Source organism: Danaus plexippus, chromosome 12, assembly GCF_018135715.1.
Source record: "Danaus plexippus chromosome 12, MEX_DaPlex, whole genome shotgun sequence".
Classification (NCBI taxonomy): Eukaryota; Metazoa; Arthropoda; class Insecta; order Lepidoptera; family Nymphalidae; genus Danaus; species Danaus plexippus.
In genome coordinates, this window is record NC_083545.1 from 3,338,519 (window position 1) to 3,353,334 (window position 14,816).

The 14,816-nt window shown below is 29.6% G+C and overlaps 1 protein-coding gene across 1 annotated transcript; it reads left to right on the forward strand.

Moving 5' to 3' along the window:
* The first annotated feature begins 6,408 nt into the window (after positions 1-6,408).
* Positions 6,409-9,581, forward strand: LOC116772638 (uncharacterized). The gene is made up of 5 exons (XM_032664880.2): positions 6,409-6,530; positions 8,123-8,175; positions 8,281-8,463; positions 8,597-8,727; positions 8,931-9,581. Exons 1-5 carry the CDS (start codon positions 6,506-6,508, stop codon positions 9,307-9,309), a joined length of 771 nt encoding a protein of 256 aa, XP_032520771.2. The 5' UTR covers positions 6,409-6,505; the 3' UTR covers positions 9,310-9,581.
* The last annotated feature ends 5,235 nt before the right edge of the window (positions 9,582-14,816 follow it).

Below are 14,816 nucleotides of genomic sequence, written 5' to 3' on the forward strand. Positions count from 1 at the left end.
GTCAATTTTGTTCGCTTAGTTTATAAAAATATGATTTAACTGAAAATGCAATTCGACGTGACTTGCAAAAACTTTCAGTGATTGAACAGTTAATGATGGTTATTTAAAATGAAATTGTTACTGGATTAAAATTAATATAACATAAAAAAACGGTATACAGAACTCCTACCGATATATATGTATAAAAAAGTTGAATATTAAGAAAGAAGATTTAGACAGTGCTGAGTCCGAAAAAATTTCTTGTTGATATACAATTTTGATTGATACATAACACATTGGTAAGACATTTACGAGTATCTGGCCTTATAATGGAGCGATTACACCTTTCACTTCATCTCCCTAAAGAATGCGATTTCAGGGTTCCGTACCTTACAAATTTATAAGTCATCCTCCATTATTCATGTGACGTAACGATGATATATTAGGTGTCATTAAGTCTACCTGATCCGAATTCCTTGCCTCATAAACATTACCATTCGTCATTTTTCGCTCCGATCAACCCGAAGCTAATCCCCGTAAGTAATTTGATTGATGGTATGGATTCATTTATAGACGAGAAAATGAAATAATTCACACATTTCCATTATCTTATCACTCAATGAATGCGTGTATTTTTAAAAGGTTATGACTGATTAGTTATAAATGCAAGTCATTTATTAAAAAAAAAATTTTTGCTTATTCATATTTTTATGTAGTGCTGTGAGATAAAATCTTTGATGTATTATTTATACTCTTTGACCCAAGAAAACAAAGCGAACTCCTCTTTGTCGCTCCAGACGACGATGAAAGTACCAGCAGTACAAGTGCGTGCTAGATTTTAGGCGCGCTACATTAATTCCTAGATCGCAGCCTGCCGTCTCGAGTACTCGGCTCGGAATCAAAATGACCTTAAGTCGAATAGCATTCAATTTTCCACCATGTATTTATGAGGATAAAGTTTATAATACTTTGGACGAAATAAATCTTTTTTACTATCAGATTCTTGCCGGGAATGAGGAAACTATTCAAATGGTAATGAAGAGAAAATTGGTTGTATTTTAAATTTCTTAAGCAAATGAAGTTGGAATCATAGTAACATATTAAACATGTGTTTTTAATTGTTTGTTTTAACAAGACCAAGGCTATAAAATACTATTCAGAAGCTCTTACTATCTTCTCAAGGGTGACTTTATTGAGAAAAAAATAAATTTGTTTGCATGAACACATAATTTTATAGAGATATATGGCTATTAGTATTCAATTAATTTATATCGAATCTTATCTAAATGTGTACGACTAAGGCGTGACCAAAAAATTTTCATCAAATTTTCGTTTTGCTTAAATACGTTTACTTAAGACTAACTACTAATTACCCTTCAATAAGTTATGTTAATTTCTTATATAATAGTTTTCGGTAATTTGCAATAGATCAGACAATTGTGACTTACTTGCTTCTATTTATACTCCAGCAAGATACTGACAATAGCACTCATTTGACGAGTTAGGTTCCCATCACAATCCCAGGATCGAAGTGGCGAGACACATACGTCATGAAGCTATGGAATTAATGTCCCCTAAATATGCGTTTCCATTGCCTTCGAGGTAACTATTACTGTATTCTGATTTACTTTACAATTAAGTCAAGGACCTACAGTGGTTCTGTGGATGGATTGGAACACATGGTCCAATCCACATTTAGAAGACATCTAAGGTGATAAATCATATCTCGCCTGTTATAATGCAAAGTTTTTAACATTAAATCAAATAATTATTTCCATTACAATTTGTTGACTTATCTAACAGCAATAAGAGGTATAAAATAGGCATTCAATTTACAAAAGGCAAAAGATAAACTAGATGATTGGATGTTGAAATATTTCTTCCTTTTTCACCCACTGTCGTTCCATATAATGTGAACAATCCCAGGACGATGCGCTTTGTAGTTAAGGGTAACCACAATGGTAATTGCAGTTTAAATTGTATGAAATATGTCTGGTCATCCAATTATTAGGTTTGATAATGTCCATTGCATTCATTTCTGAATCAGTCTCATTAACGTAAAAGTATGTCAAAATGAATATTTTATTTTAAAAACAAAACATATATTCCGCTGGTTACATGACTTATAATGTAACCTTAGACGAACAAAGAGCGAAGCACATGGTGTAGCTCCGAGAGTTATTCTAATATTGTTTATATGAAATAAGAAAGAAAAGGAAAGGAACAATGGAAACAATGGAATAGGGCTAAATCATCTACGGAAATTAAATTGCAATAGCCACTTCACACCGATATTCGGCGTGGTCATTGTATCTTAAACAATCCAAGCGTGTCTCTATGCGACTTGAAATACGGTCATGATATATTCCAACGGCTATAAACTATTAAATAAACAATGTATGTATTTGTAAATATGATTTTTTTTATTTGTTTCAGTTGCAATGAATAATGCTTACCTATTGATAATATATTGATAAATAAACATTTTTGATCAAATATGTACTTTTATGATAGTTTTGTTTATTTTTCTCTAAATTTCTTGAACAATTATAAAACTTAGTATATTTTAAAAGGTGAAATCAACCGTCATTCGTTCATTCTTTCATTAAGTTCACAGATAATCATTGTCTTTGTCCTTTCAAGTGTTCTTTTACAAATATAATTACCTTTCATAAACATGAATTTAATTTATTTATTTATTTATTTATGTACCAAGAGTTTAAAAAATTAGTTACAAAAGGAGAGTGATGTACAAAGGATAACTTATCTCTTAAAAGAGATCTTTTTTTAAGTTACTAGTCATTTAGTCCAGTCAGATAATTTAAATATATGTAATTTGTCATTTATTGCAAAACGTAACGCGCGTAATTATTATTGATTATTTATTCTTTGGTACCTACAAGAAGAAAACTTTGAAGCAAACATTAATTGTGCAAAAGTCATCCAGGATTGTACGTCAAATAAGACAACATCACGTTACTGTCACGGAACTGTCTCTTCCTTTCAATCACAGCCAACATTAACTCAATAAACAGTGTCTTCTCTTATATTGATCTATTGCAGTTAAACGCTCATACTAAGTTAGCAAATAATTATGATCAAGAATATGACATCCTGATACATATAAACATATAATGATTACTAATATTTTCTCGGTACACTTTTGAATGCAATTCTGGTTTTCGGATACACTAGGTACGTGAATTACGGTATAAAATATACCCAATGATTCAGTTGCTTTGCAGCAATATACGCATATTAAGTAAAACAGCAAGAGTAAAAATCAAAAATTATGGTTCAATTCATATATATTCTTGTAAAATTACAATCAAAATTCCACTCGAATTATGAGAATTCCTTCGTATTTTACGTTCATTATTATCACTTAAAATGTTACGTGAGGAATTTAATTACACACACGTACACAAATACACCAAGGAAGTTTTTCAATCTTACTTTTCGAGTGTGTTTGACACTTTGATAGACGATTCTCACAAGCACTGATCGCTCACTGTATACTTCCGATTCGAATTCTTATGAAGAGTGTGAAGGCTTTATAGTAAATAAATAAAAACGTACTTTAATTATGGTATGTTAAATTAAATTTAAATTTAAATTCAGCTCGAAGAAATATGCAGTGTAAACATAGTATAGTATTAATTGGCACGAACAGGAATCGAACTAGTAACCTTCTGGATATCGCAATCCAGTTACGCAATTGAGGCCCGACTGAAACCAGTGATTTAAGCCTTTTTTATATTTAAGTATCATATCGAGGCAGAAGTTACCTGTAAGGCTTTGCAGTGTACAAGAAATATTGTAAAGATGCCACCATCGACATTAAATTGGATAGTTAAATAACTTGAACGTGATATTTCGAAGGTTACGGGTTCAATGAATTTATTAATTCTACATCAATATTAGTTTACGAATAAAGTCTTTGAGTTTCTTTCACTAAATTATAATTTATATACGTTGCGCGGAATAGAACAACTTTTATATATCACAGGTAAAAAAAAAGATAAAAAAAATAAAAATGAAAATCCTTTGTCAGAACCAAACTTGTAGTTTTTTATATATGACATTAAAAAGTTTCAGTTCAAAAGAGAAATTTTAAATCGTTATTTCCTTATTTAAAAAGGAGTTGTTAGGATGAATGTCATTGAATTGGTTGGCCTTGAAGTTGAATTTATAATAGACATAATTAATGTAATACATTATGTGTTTTTTCTAAACTTCAATTTTATTTCAAGGCAATAAAAAACATTGAAAACCTTCATTTATTCATTGTTCTGTTCCATACTAAATTTTTTCTAAAAAATGTTAATAGAATCAACAATAAATTTGAACGTGAAAACAAGGAAATTACTTGTTCAATTTAATCAAATTTAGTAACTTGTAAGCGGGTAATCTTGATTTCTGAACAAGCTTACGCCTACTTTGACTTGATGTTTGTGTATAAAATTAAGGCATCAGTATAAGACACAAAGTTAGTTGATAAGGCAAAAGTTTGCTCGAGACAAAGTTTGCACATTTTTGCCAGATTATATATAAGGCAAATAGGAGGGTTATGTTGTGATTGGCATATTTGTAAATAAGTTATAAAAAGAAAAAATAATTAAAACATTACTTAAAAATTGTTGTCCGAGTTCCGTTAATAGTCAGAAACTTAATTTCAATATGAATATGATTTAGATTACTTAATGTTTTATACATCTTTAGGTTCCATTTTTATTTGTTAACGTTTTGAAATATATAACAGGTTGTAGAGTACATAGAAAGCCTTGAGGGTTCACAGAAAATTTTATCCCCGGTCCAAAACAAATTATATGTATATTTAAGACAGACAGTACTTATAAAACTCTAATTTTGTAAGTAAGTGGACTTTTAACGATACACTCCAGCGAGAAAACACTAGTCGGAAACTTGTGGAAGAAAACAAATAAAATGTAAAATTGTATATGAAAGGAGTTTTAAAATACAAACTAAATATGCAGAGAATTATTTCGGTGTAAATGCTGTCTAATTAAGGGTAGGTACATTACAAGACAATAGCATTAAGGAACACCAGCTGACGATAACGCAATTGAGAAAGTTAAATCGTATCTCTTGAATTAGCTCATTACTGAGAGATTTAGAATGTGGATCCTATTTACAAGCCATTCTACTGTGGATTAACTACGGATTTGGGATTATTTCGATTGTTCAATCGCGAATAAGACTGAAATTTATTTTATGGAGCCAGTATTATATGTATACCATTGTTTTAAAATGGTGTCCCGAATCAAAACCGCCCTCTTTGTTCTTATGTTATTAATTTTTGCTTTAAAAACAGAGTCTTAAATTATTTTATTTTTATTTTCTGAAAAAAATATCTTATATTAAATTTATTGTGTTCTTACAAAGATTTTTTTACACTTTGTTTTTCAAAGATGATAATAATTTGTGGAGTAGGTAACATTATAACGTTTGAGATTCTAAATTGCGTCACGTAGTAAAATGTTTATTAAGATAATTAGCATGGCAACAAGGATATATAAGCTCTCCTGCTCTCATCTTTTGTAAGAGGAAAGTAAGAGTTTTAGTACATGCTTGTAGGAAAACTGAGGGGGACAAAAGGGCCGACAAATGCTATAGAGTGGGGTGTTATACTTCCGGCTTGGCGAATAGACTAGCGGTAATAGCTATTATTATTTATTATTATTAGTATTACTTCGATGATTCGAAAGAATATGCTTTACATATTCAGATATATGTTTTTTAACGTTAGTTAAGCTGCGGCATCAAATATTTGTAAGTTTTCAGATAGTTTTTATAAAACGATAAGCATTTTCTTACCTCTTATGCGTTTTTCATTCATTGTTGGTCAGTAACAGTTGAATGGGTTTTCGTCCACCTTCTTATAATTGATATTTTATCATTTTAATTTGGTTGGTATAGCGTAGCGTCACTGAACGTCATATGCAGTATCCAGAATCTTATGTTACATAAGAAGTAAATCATTGCATTATATATTAAAGAGTAAATAGACGAGACATTTTTTTACCTTCAGTTACCGGTACTGCTACAGGATAAAATTAAAACTAATTTCACACTGAAAGACAAAAAATCTCTCTTTTCCTTTACAACAGAACATAAACGGTAATTGCTAATTTTACTAAGACAGTTATCTAGAATATTTTTTTTTTGCCCTAAAATTACTTTGTCTTTAAATAAATGGCAATATTATTTATATTTTTTTGTGTAAATATTTGCAAAGTAAAATACATAAATGTCGAAAATTTTAATATATAAATATATGATTATCTTATGGAGGCCATTTATGTATATCTAGCTAACATTGGCGTCACAAAGGTTACCGGTTTCTTTAAACTCGTATCACATTAATTTATCTCCATTAAAATTCGGACTTAAAACATCCAGTACTCTGTTAGATTCCGGCGTGGGCGCATGTGTAAATATTAAGTGATATTTTATAAAAAAAATATATATATATTAAAAAAACGCCAACAATTACATATCTAATATGGAGTGGTTTTCGACAGCTGATGGTATGTTTTATATTAGACTGATAACGTGAATTATTGACGATAATAAGTTACCCGTGTGATATACAACGATAAACGACCTGGTATCAAACCATTGTGAGAAGTCTATTCATAATAAATTCTAGTTGACCCCTTGAATTGAATTTACGTCACTACAGTTTCGTTTTCATATACATATTTTATACCAAATCTCTACTATTATTACATATTTCTCATCCTAAAACACAGCTCAAAGGGGAAAAATATTAAAAATAGTGAAGTGTTTAAATTATTTGATATTCATTTGACTAAATATATGATAGTTTAACGATCAACGTATGCATATGTATGTATTTTATTTATGTTTGATAATAGATAAGATTTCATTATTATGTTGGACACTCTAACATATAGATAATAAAGAAGTGTTTAACATTGTATAAACCTTTTTCTACTAGTTTGAGGATTATCAACTTGTATCCCTAGCGTATATCGAAAATTTAAAATTCGAACAATTTGTTTAATTTCTACAATGAAGTTAAATTTGTTATTTATAATTCATCACCATAACATTCAAAAGAAGCTAGTTTTCTGTCATTTGGCTAGCACATAAACTAGACTTGTGTTATCTAATCGTATTTTGAGCCATATTTTGTTAGACCATTATTATGACTGTACATTTATAACTTTATAACAATTATAAACTCAATATGCCTGTTATGCGATCACTTAAACAACATAACACTACTTCACAGTCGATAACATAAACGAATAAACTAGCAGATGCAAGACATTTGTCGGACGTTCGTCAACAATCTCGATCAAAATACCTTGATTGTAGTAAAAATAATAGAAATGAGTCCAAATATATTTAATAGTCCTTCATTCAAATTAATATTCTTTCTCCATATTACATTTAAAGTCAAAAATTAGATACCTCATACAAAAAATGTCTGTCTCACACAACAATATTATTATAGCAATGAAACAAAGTACAAGTCATCGAAAAACTGTTCATCCTTGAATTCGTGACTACGATCACAATACGGATACGTCGTTTGAGTTGCTTGATTTATTTAACGACTACAGGTTTATACGGAACTGATCATTGAATTTTTTGTCTCAATTCCAACTATAATAATGTATTGTGTGCACTTAAGATTCATGAAATTAATTTAAATAAATTAAAATCATAATTAGTTAAGTGAGAACATAATATAATAATCAAATTAAGTTTGTTGCTTTTCTTCTACAAGTGAGGTGAAACAAGCCAAACATCCCACAAGCCAGTGATCTAATTAGGTAAATGCTTGGTAGAATATTGTGTAGGTTGGGATTTCTCCCTAAATATTCCTATTTCTTGGCAGCATTTTTCTTCGTCTATCTGATTTTCAATATCAGCTTAAATTCGAAAAAGTCATATTTATAAATATATGTTTTCTCAAATGTTAAAAACGTAAAAGTTGTACTAAATCGAGAAAGAGTCGGACAAAAACTTATAATTATATCCTGTTACCATTGATTGGTAATTAATATATTATAATAAAGTATATCTTATGTTCTCAGCTAAAAGAAAAGTTAATAAATTTGTGTTAATAATTAATTTATGTTTCTAGGAAAATATAGAATAGAGTCTTTGTCGTCAATTACATTTCCTGGTGCATTAGAAGTGAGTTGATTTTTCAGATTTACCTACGTCTAGATAGATGCTAAATAATTTAATTTATCTTTTAATAATGTATAGTAATAATATATGAAATCAAACTATTAATAGGTAATTCGGACGGCTTTTTGTCAAGATGAATACGTATCGATAGGAAGTGAGGTAAATAAAAATCCTAAGGCTGCTGAAGAATTGCTTGAGCTATGCGCCGATGCAGCTCTAGACGGCGTCTCCTTGGTAGCAGTAAACGTTGAAACTGGAGAAGTCGCTGCTGTCGCTTTTAATAAGATTCAGGTTAACATAATATTGATATGACATTTTGGCGACAAGATTATGTCACCATATTTTTTTTTTATTTCCTGTCTTTATTTCGTAGTTTTTTCAAGTTTATATTTATTATTTTCTAAATAATACTTGTCATTTTCAGGTTAAGGCAAATGACGCATCTGAAAAACCATTTTTCGTTATTTTTTCTGAAGAGCGATGCACTCAAGCATCGTCCCGATCGCTCATAGAATTTATGGCCGACGTTGATGAGAGATGCAATTTATTTGAAAAGTGAGAAGAGCTTAAATTATAAAATAAAAAGAAGTGAAAAATTTCCATAGTTGCATATTCAATTTGGATCTTATATTTATTGGTTTTAAAATATAATGAATTTCTATTATTCAATTGTTCATTACTTTCTGTACGTCGTTACTCGAACACACAAAAACAGTGAGTTATTTTTAATATTAATTATATATATTTTTTATTTTCAGATACAAAGTTGACTGTAGTCTTGAGATTATGTTTTTGGCTACATTACGCAACTACAGAGGACAAGGCTTAGGAAAACTTCTTACAAAATATTCCATAGAAGTTGCCAGGAAGTATAAATACGGTCCAATTGCGCCATTGTGTCCAAAAGATCTGGGACCAAAATATTCCAATTTAACTTCTCGCAAACCTATAAATACATATCCCAAGATTTGTCAAGCTATCTGGACTGGAAGAGCTTCTCAGAATGTTGGAAAAGCTCACAGTTTTACTGTGCACTTGACAGTACCTTTTTCGGAATTTGTTTTCAATGGCAAAACTTACTCCGAGCGCATCGGAGACGTTTCCTCATTTTGCGAAGTAGCAGCCCTATCTCTGTAAGAAGTTGTAAATTACGGAAGATTTAAAGCAGAGATAAAATAGCTAGCATAAATTTTAAGGAACGCTGTTTTAATTACATTTACTGGCGGAAAATAGCTAATAGACATCTCAGAGAACATTATTATGAGTTAATTTAACATATAACTGATGTGTATTTAAAGTAATTATTATATTTCAAATTCGATACATTTATGTTTTGTGTCGTAAAATAGTAAAAGTTTATGCCATATCAAGAAGGATATAAAGAAAAAAATACATTTCAGTTTTATAAACATTTTTATTTATGAACCCAATAGAATGAGAACAAGGATAAGAATTAGAATATGAAATAGTAAATTATAAATTAAATGCAATCTATATGTGTAATAGAAGTTAAAAAATGTCAATCAAATAGTTGTTAGTTCTTAATAAACCTAATTTTACAAGTCGTAACTATATTATAAAATTTGTGGTAACGAAAAATATTACATTTAATTTTTATTTTAACACATACTTTGTTCGGATCTGTACCCCTAACATTAGTTTCAGGTAAATTTATCTTACTCTTATAGAATTTAAGATCAGAATTATTAGACGCAACAAAATTTGTCGAAATAAAAATAAATGATTTTTAAATAGGTTACGACAACTTTTTAGTTTTATAGCATTTTTTGTCATATTAATATTATTTAATATATACGGTTAGTAGTTATGTATTTAAAATTTCTTAATATATGTACATCCGAAGAGGTATACGAATAATACATAATTTTACGCAACAACTCAAGCAATTTGTTCCGAGTTAATTGATTTGGAGCCTACTAGCTACGTTGACCTACCCTCGCTGGCGATTACTCCATTATTCATTCATTGTCACGCCGGACATCGAGATGCAAAGAGGTCGGAATTGAATTCCGCATCAATTTTATTTAAAAAAAAAAATTTTAAGCGGAAAAATAAAAATCATCAGTCACAGCCTAGGTGATAGGTTTTTCTTATATTTTGAACATTCAAAATTTTTTTACATTAAATATGATTAGCAAAAAAGAATACTTTTAGTAATTAACGAATTAAAAATAACGTTAGTATTAGTAATTAATACGTACCGAAAACGTGACTTAGTTATTTAATTCTAATCTTGATTGACTTCAAATTTTCATTAGTTGATGTTTAGACGTGATTGTAAAATCACTTTAATTTATAAATAAACATAATCCATGTCATGTACATAGCATTTATTAATAATATACACATATATGTATATATATATATGTATTGGAAGAACAATAAACTACAGCCATGTGGAACAAACGATATGATATCGATGATTTTTTGGCTGGATTGTAAATGACCGTACTATATAAGAATGTAAAGGGTTTGAAAGCGATCCAGGGGTGCCTTTTTGGAGGCACAAAAGGCATTGTTTAGGGTTATTGCCTTTATCGAATAGGTGTTATCGCTTCCTAAAAATGAAGATTTTTTTGTTGGTGTAAAGGAAAATAAGTGCAGTGTAAAAGCTTTTTCATGTTATATATTAAACGTACATGACTAGTTATCTTCACTATTCAATCTTTAAATCAAAACTTAAAGCGACTACCTCTTATATTTTTATATTTGATTTTTGTTTCTACACTCAGTCGCTGACTTATTCTCATTTTTATCTCCGATGTTCTCATGAGTCATGACGTTCACTGTACATAGAAGCATTCATAACAATTAATTAGTAACAAAAATATAAAAAAAGGACGACAATATTTTCTTATACATTACAACATTTCTAACAATTGATAATAACATTAAAGTTTCTTCACAGCTTTATTCACTGTATCAAAAGTAACTCAGAAAAAAAAAGTTTTCTATTCACAATTTTTCTTATTCTTAAGTTTTATGTATTTCTACAACAATAAGATACTTTTCAATGATTTTTGAGGATTTATATAATGAAACAGCGCTTGTTTCTCCAACAAAATAAACCAAAAAATAATTCTTGGTTTTCATAACCTCTACGTTTGCTTAAAACTATTGACGTGTTATACCTACAATGTAATTAATGTAATGCATTTTACATTTATAAATTTTAAATATTCGCTTTGGAGGAGTCGCACGAATGGTAACGACGTTAATGCCTTTTGAATATCTTTTCGACCCTTTTAAGTCCCTTCATTATCTTAAAAGCAATCTCTGGTCTACATTTCCGAACGGTATAACGATTTGAGTTTCCGAATAGTTACATATTTAAATTTTTTGATTTTCTTTTTCCTAATTGATGAACGTCTTGTTATAATATCAGTATTTGTTTTTTATAAAACATATTTGTAGTTCACACCATATCTTGTGTAGATTTTAAACAGTTATGAAATTTTTACTAAGCAGACATATTTATAGTAAAATAGAGACTTATGACAATTTTGAAACGCTATAAGGATGTGGTCTGATTGAGACGTGAATTTTATTGTATAGGTTATAAGAGTATCATAGAGGCAGCGTGATTTAAATCTAGATTCAGAATGATTATGTGATTAAAGGACAAAATAAATGTATTTGTCTCACAGAGATTTCAAGGCTACGTTGACAATACAATCTCCTCATAAATTATTTAAACGACGGTTATAAATTTCAAATTCGAAAGGCTCAAACAATCTTGATAGGCGTTTGAGTAAACATTTTTTATTTATCCAAGAGAGGGAAAGCTTGCGAGCTGAATAAAAGAAAAGTAATTATTATAATATAGACTTCGAATAAATTTTGTTAAAACTGAAAACTATCTTCATAAAATGTATGTTTTAATTATTTTAGTATCTGTTAGAAGTATTATTTCTGTAGTGATTTCTTTTATTTCAAAATAGTATTCGAATATTTTACATTATGAACTTCCAATGCTTTCAAACATAACACGTTTTACTCATTTCATTTCACAACCAACACCTTTTTATAAATACTTATATTTATTTTAAATAACACAATGTTTGAAATATTTGTCATGTTCTTCTTTAGTTATTTCAGCTTATGTCTTAAACAACAATAACTATAATCAGACTTTCACAAGGAAAACTTTGGGAAATGTGATCTCGGATATGATTTGATTCTCAACACATTTTATTGACGTAATTAATTATTATGTTTAAAATTATCAGATGTCACCTGCAGAACCACCTGCTTGGCCACCTCTGCAAAAGCAGTCAATGTTCGTCGGTATAAATAGAGGCGAGGGTACATATTAAAAAGAGTTTCGCTCCAGTCGTTGCAGCGATCGTACCTCTTCGAAATAAAGGATTCGTCAAACCGTCTACGAGGTTGCCTTCAATAGCCTCAGACTCAGGGTCTTAGGCTATTGAAAGTAGGTAATTAAGACCAAGAGGCACTGGTGACGTCAGTTATGCTGACGTCACTCCCTTGCAAAACTAATGAAGTAATTCTAAATCCGACATATGCAATATTGTAAAATAATTATTTTAAATCGAAAAATATTGTTCCGATTAATGTTTGTACAGTCGTGTCTGATATATTTGAAGATCAATTTCGAAGTTATTTTACGAATTTTACGATATCGGATTAACATTTCAAGTAGGGAGAAAATCTAATTATAGATCAATAACTTATTAATGTAATATTATTTTATTTTAAAGCCATTTTGATGAAATTGTCCGATCACTTCGGTTGGTTTGGTTGGTTTTTATTGTCGCGCATATTACTTACACTACGTGTAATAAAAACAGTTGTGGACCGTATAATATTAATATTAGTTTCATAATTTAAACTAAAAAGAAGTCTTTATAAAAAGCTTTATTTTTTCAATATTTATACATTTGTATCTGTTAATACACACTTATGTCTCTCATCTGGAAACAAATAAAGATATTGCTTTTCAACAAATGCCAAACAAGTACTCATTGATGACAATGCAATGTTACTTGTGGTGTTATAATCTAATATGGCGGCAGAGTCAAGGTGGCAAACAAATTAGAAGATCGGTGAGGTAGGGAATGATTAATAAAAAAAATTACACCCAATTAATTTTAGGCGAAAATGTAAAAAAAAAAATACTCAATGGGAAGGCAAAATGGACCTTTTTGATCGAGTTTTGTTTCCAGCTCTGTTAAAATCGAGTTATTTTTCTTCTTCACCATAAAGCCAATTCACAATTTTTTGTTTATATAGATTATTTTCACAAAGTTAACTGTAAATAAACTTTAACGGTAAAAGCTAATTAATTTCCAAGTTAATATTTAGTTTTAAATTATGCCAAACCTCATCCTTAACTAGTTTAATTTTGTCAGCAAATATTGAATCTTCAAACATTTGATTGGCCTAATTTCACGATTATGATTGGATGTTTTATTGTTATATTGTAACTTATAATATCACTTAAGTAGAATATCAAATTGTGCATCATTTGAATATTTGTATTTACTGAAACATAATCTATTAATTAATATCATTCCAGATATTTTTTTTATAGGATTGTTAAGTATGTTTGTTGGGTTGCTTGTTATGTAACATACATATGCATTTAAAATAACATATAACCAAAAGTTACATTTTGTTAAAATAATATTTTTCCTTATGCCGGAGAGGAATCAAAAAGAACAAACAGTTAGTCTGATGTTAAGTTTCTGCCATTGTTCATAGCCAAAATTTTACATTTTGCTTAAGACATACGCTTACTCTACTTTTGAAAGAGGAAACTACATTTTAGGGAAAGCTCAGAAAAGAGATCGTGCTTCATTCTACGCTTACGCGGAAAAAAGACTGTTACGCAATTATAATTTTACAACCAAACGGTATAGATGTTTTGGAGAAGAATTAACTTTAGAGTGAAGAATATGGTGGTATACCGAAATGGTGGAAGTATATTTATTCATAACCTTAAAGATCCCTTCTAATTAGTAATAGTACTTATAGAATGAACCTACGTTCCTTTCACTTCCAGGTTCAGTCTTCAGGTTTTAAGTCTTTGGCTCTGGTTTGAAACCGATACTAATTGCCCATCATTATATTTGGTTTTAGGATATACTCGTATTATTTTTAAATAATATAATTTTTACTATCTTTTTTCTGTCCCCTCATAAGCCTTTTAAGACTCGCGTTATGAACACAAAGATATAGAGCTCATGTTAAGAAGTGCTCTTTGGAAAGTAAAAGCCAGTGTCTCTCTGAGAAGACCTGTCTTACCCTTCTCAATGCCATAGTTGTTAAGAAGGTATTAAAGCGATATTTTCAAAATGGTTTCGATACTAAATCTCTTTCGACCCCTAAGATACTAACATTTTTACTAGTATGGTATGACCAAGGAAATTTAATTCTTACTTTTCGTTCTTGTCTCTTCTACTTAACCTCAAAGATATGTGCTTTACCAGTGTAGCAAGCAACCCCTGTTTCCAAAGTTATGTCTGCTTAAATTTTTAAATTTAAACTTAGTTTCATTGTAAACGACGACTATTTACATAAATTAGCAAATTAGTTATCGCATTTTTTTAGTTGAACATAGTCATAGGACCATTAAAAGATTAATGTAACTATACTGCTTA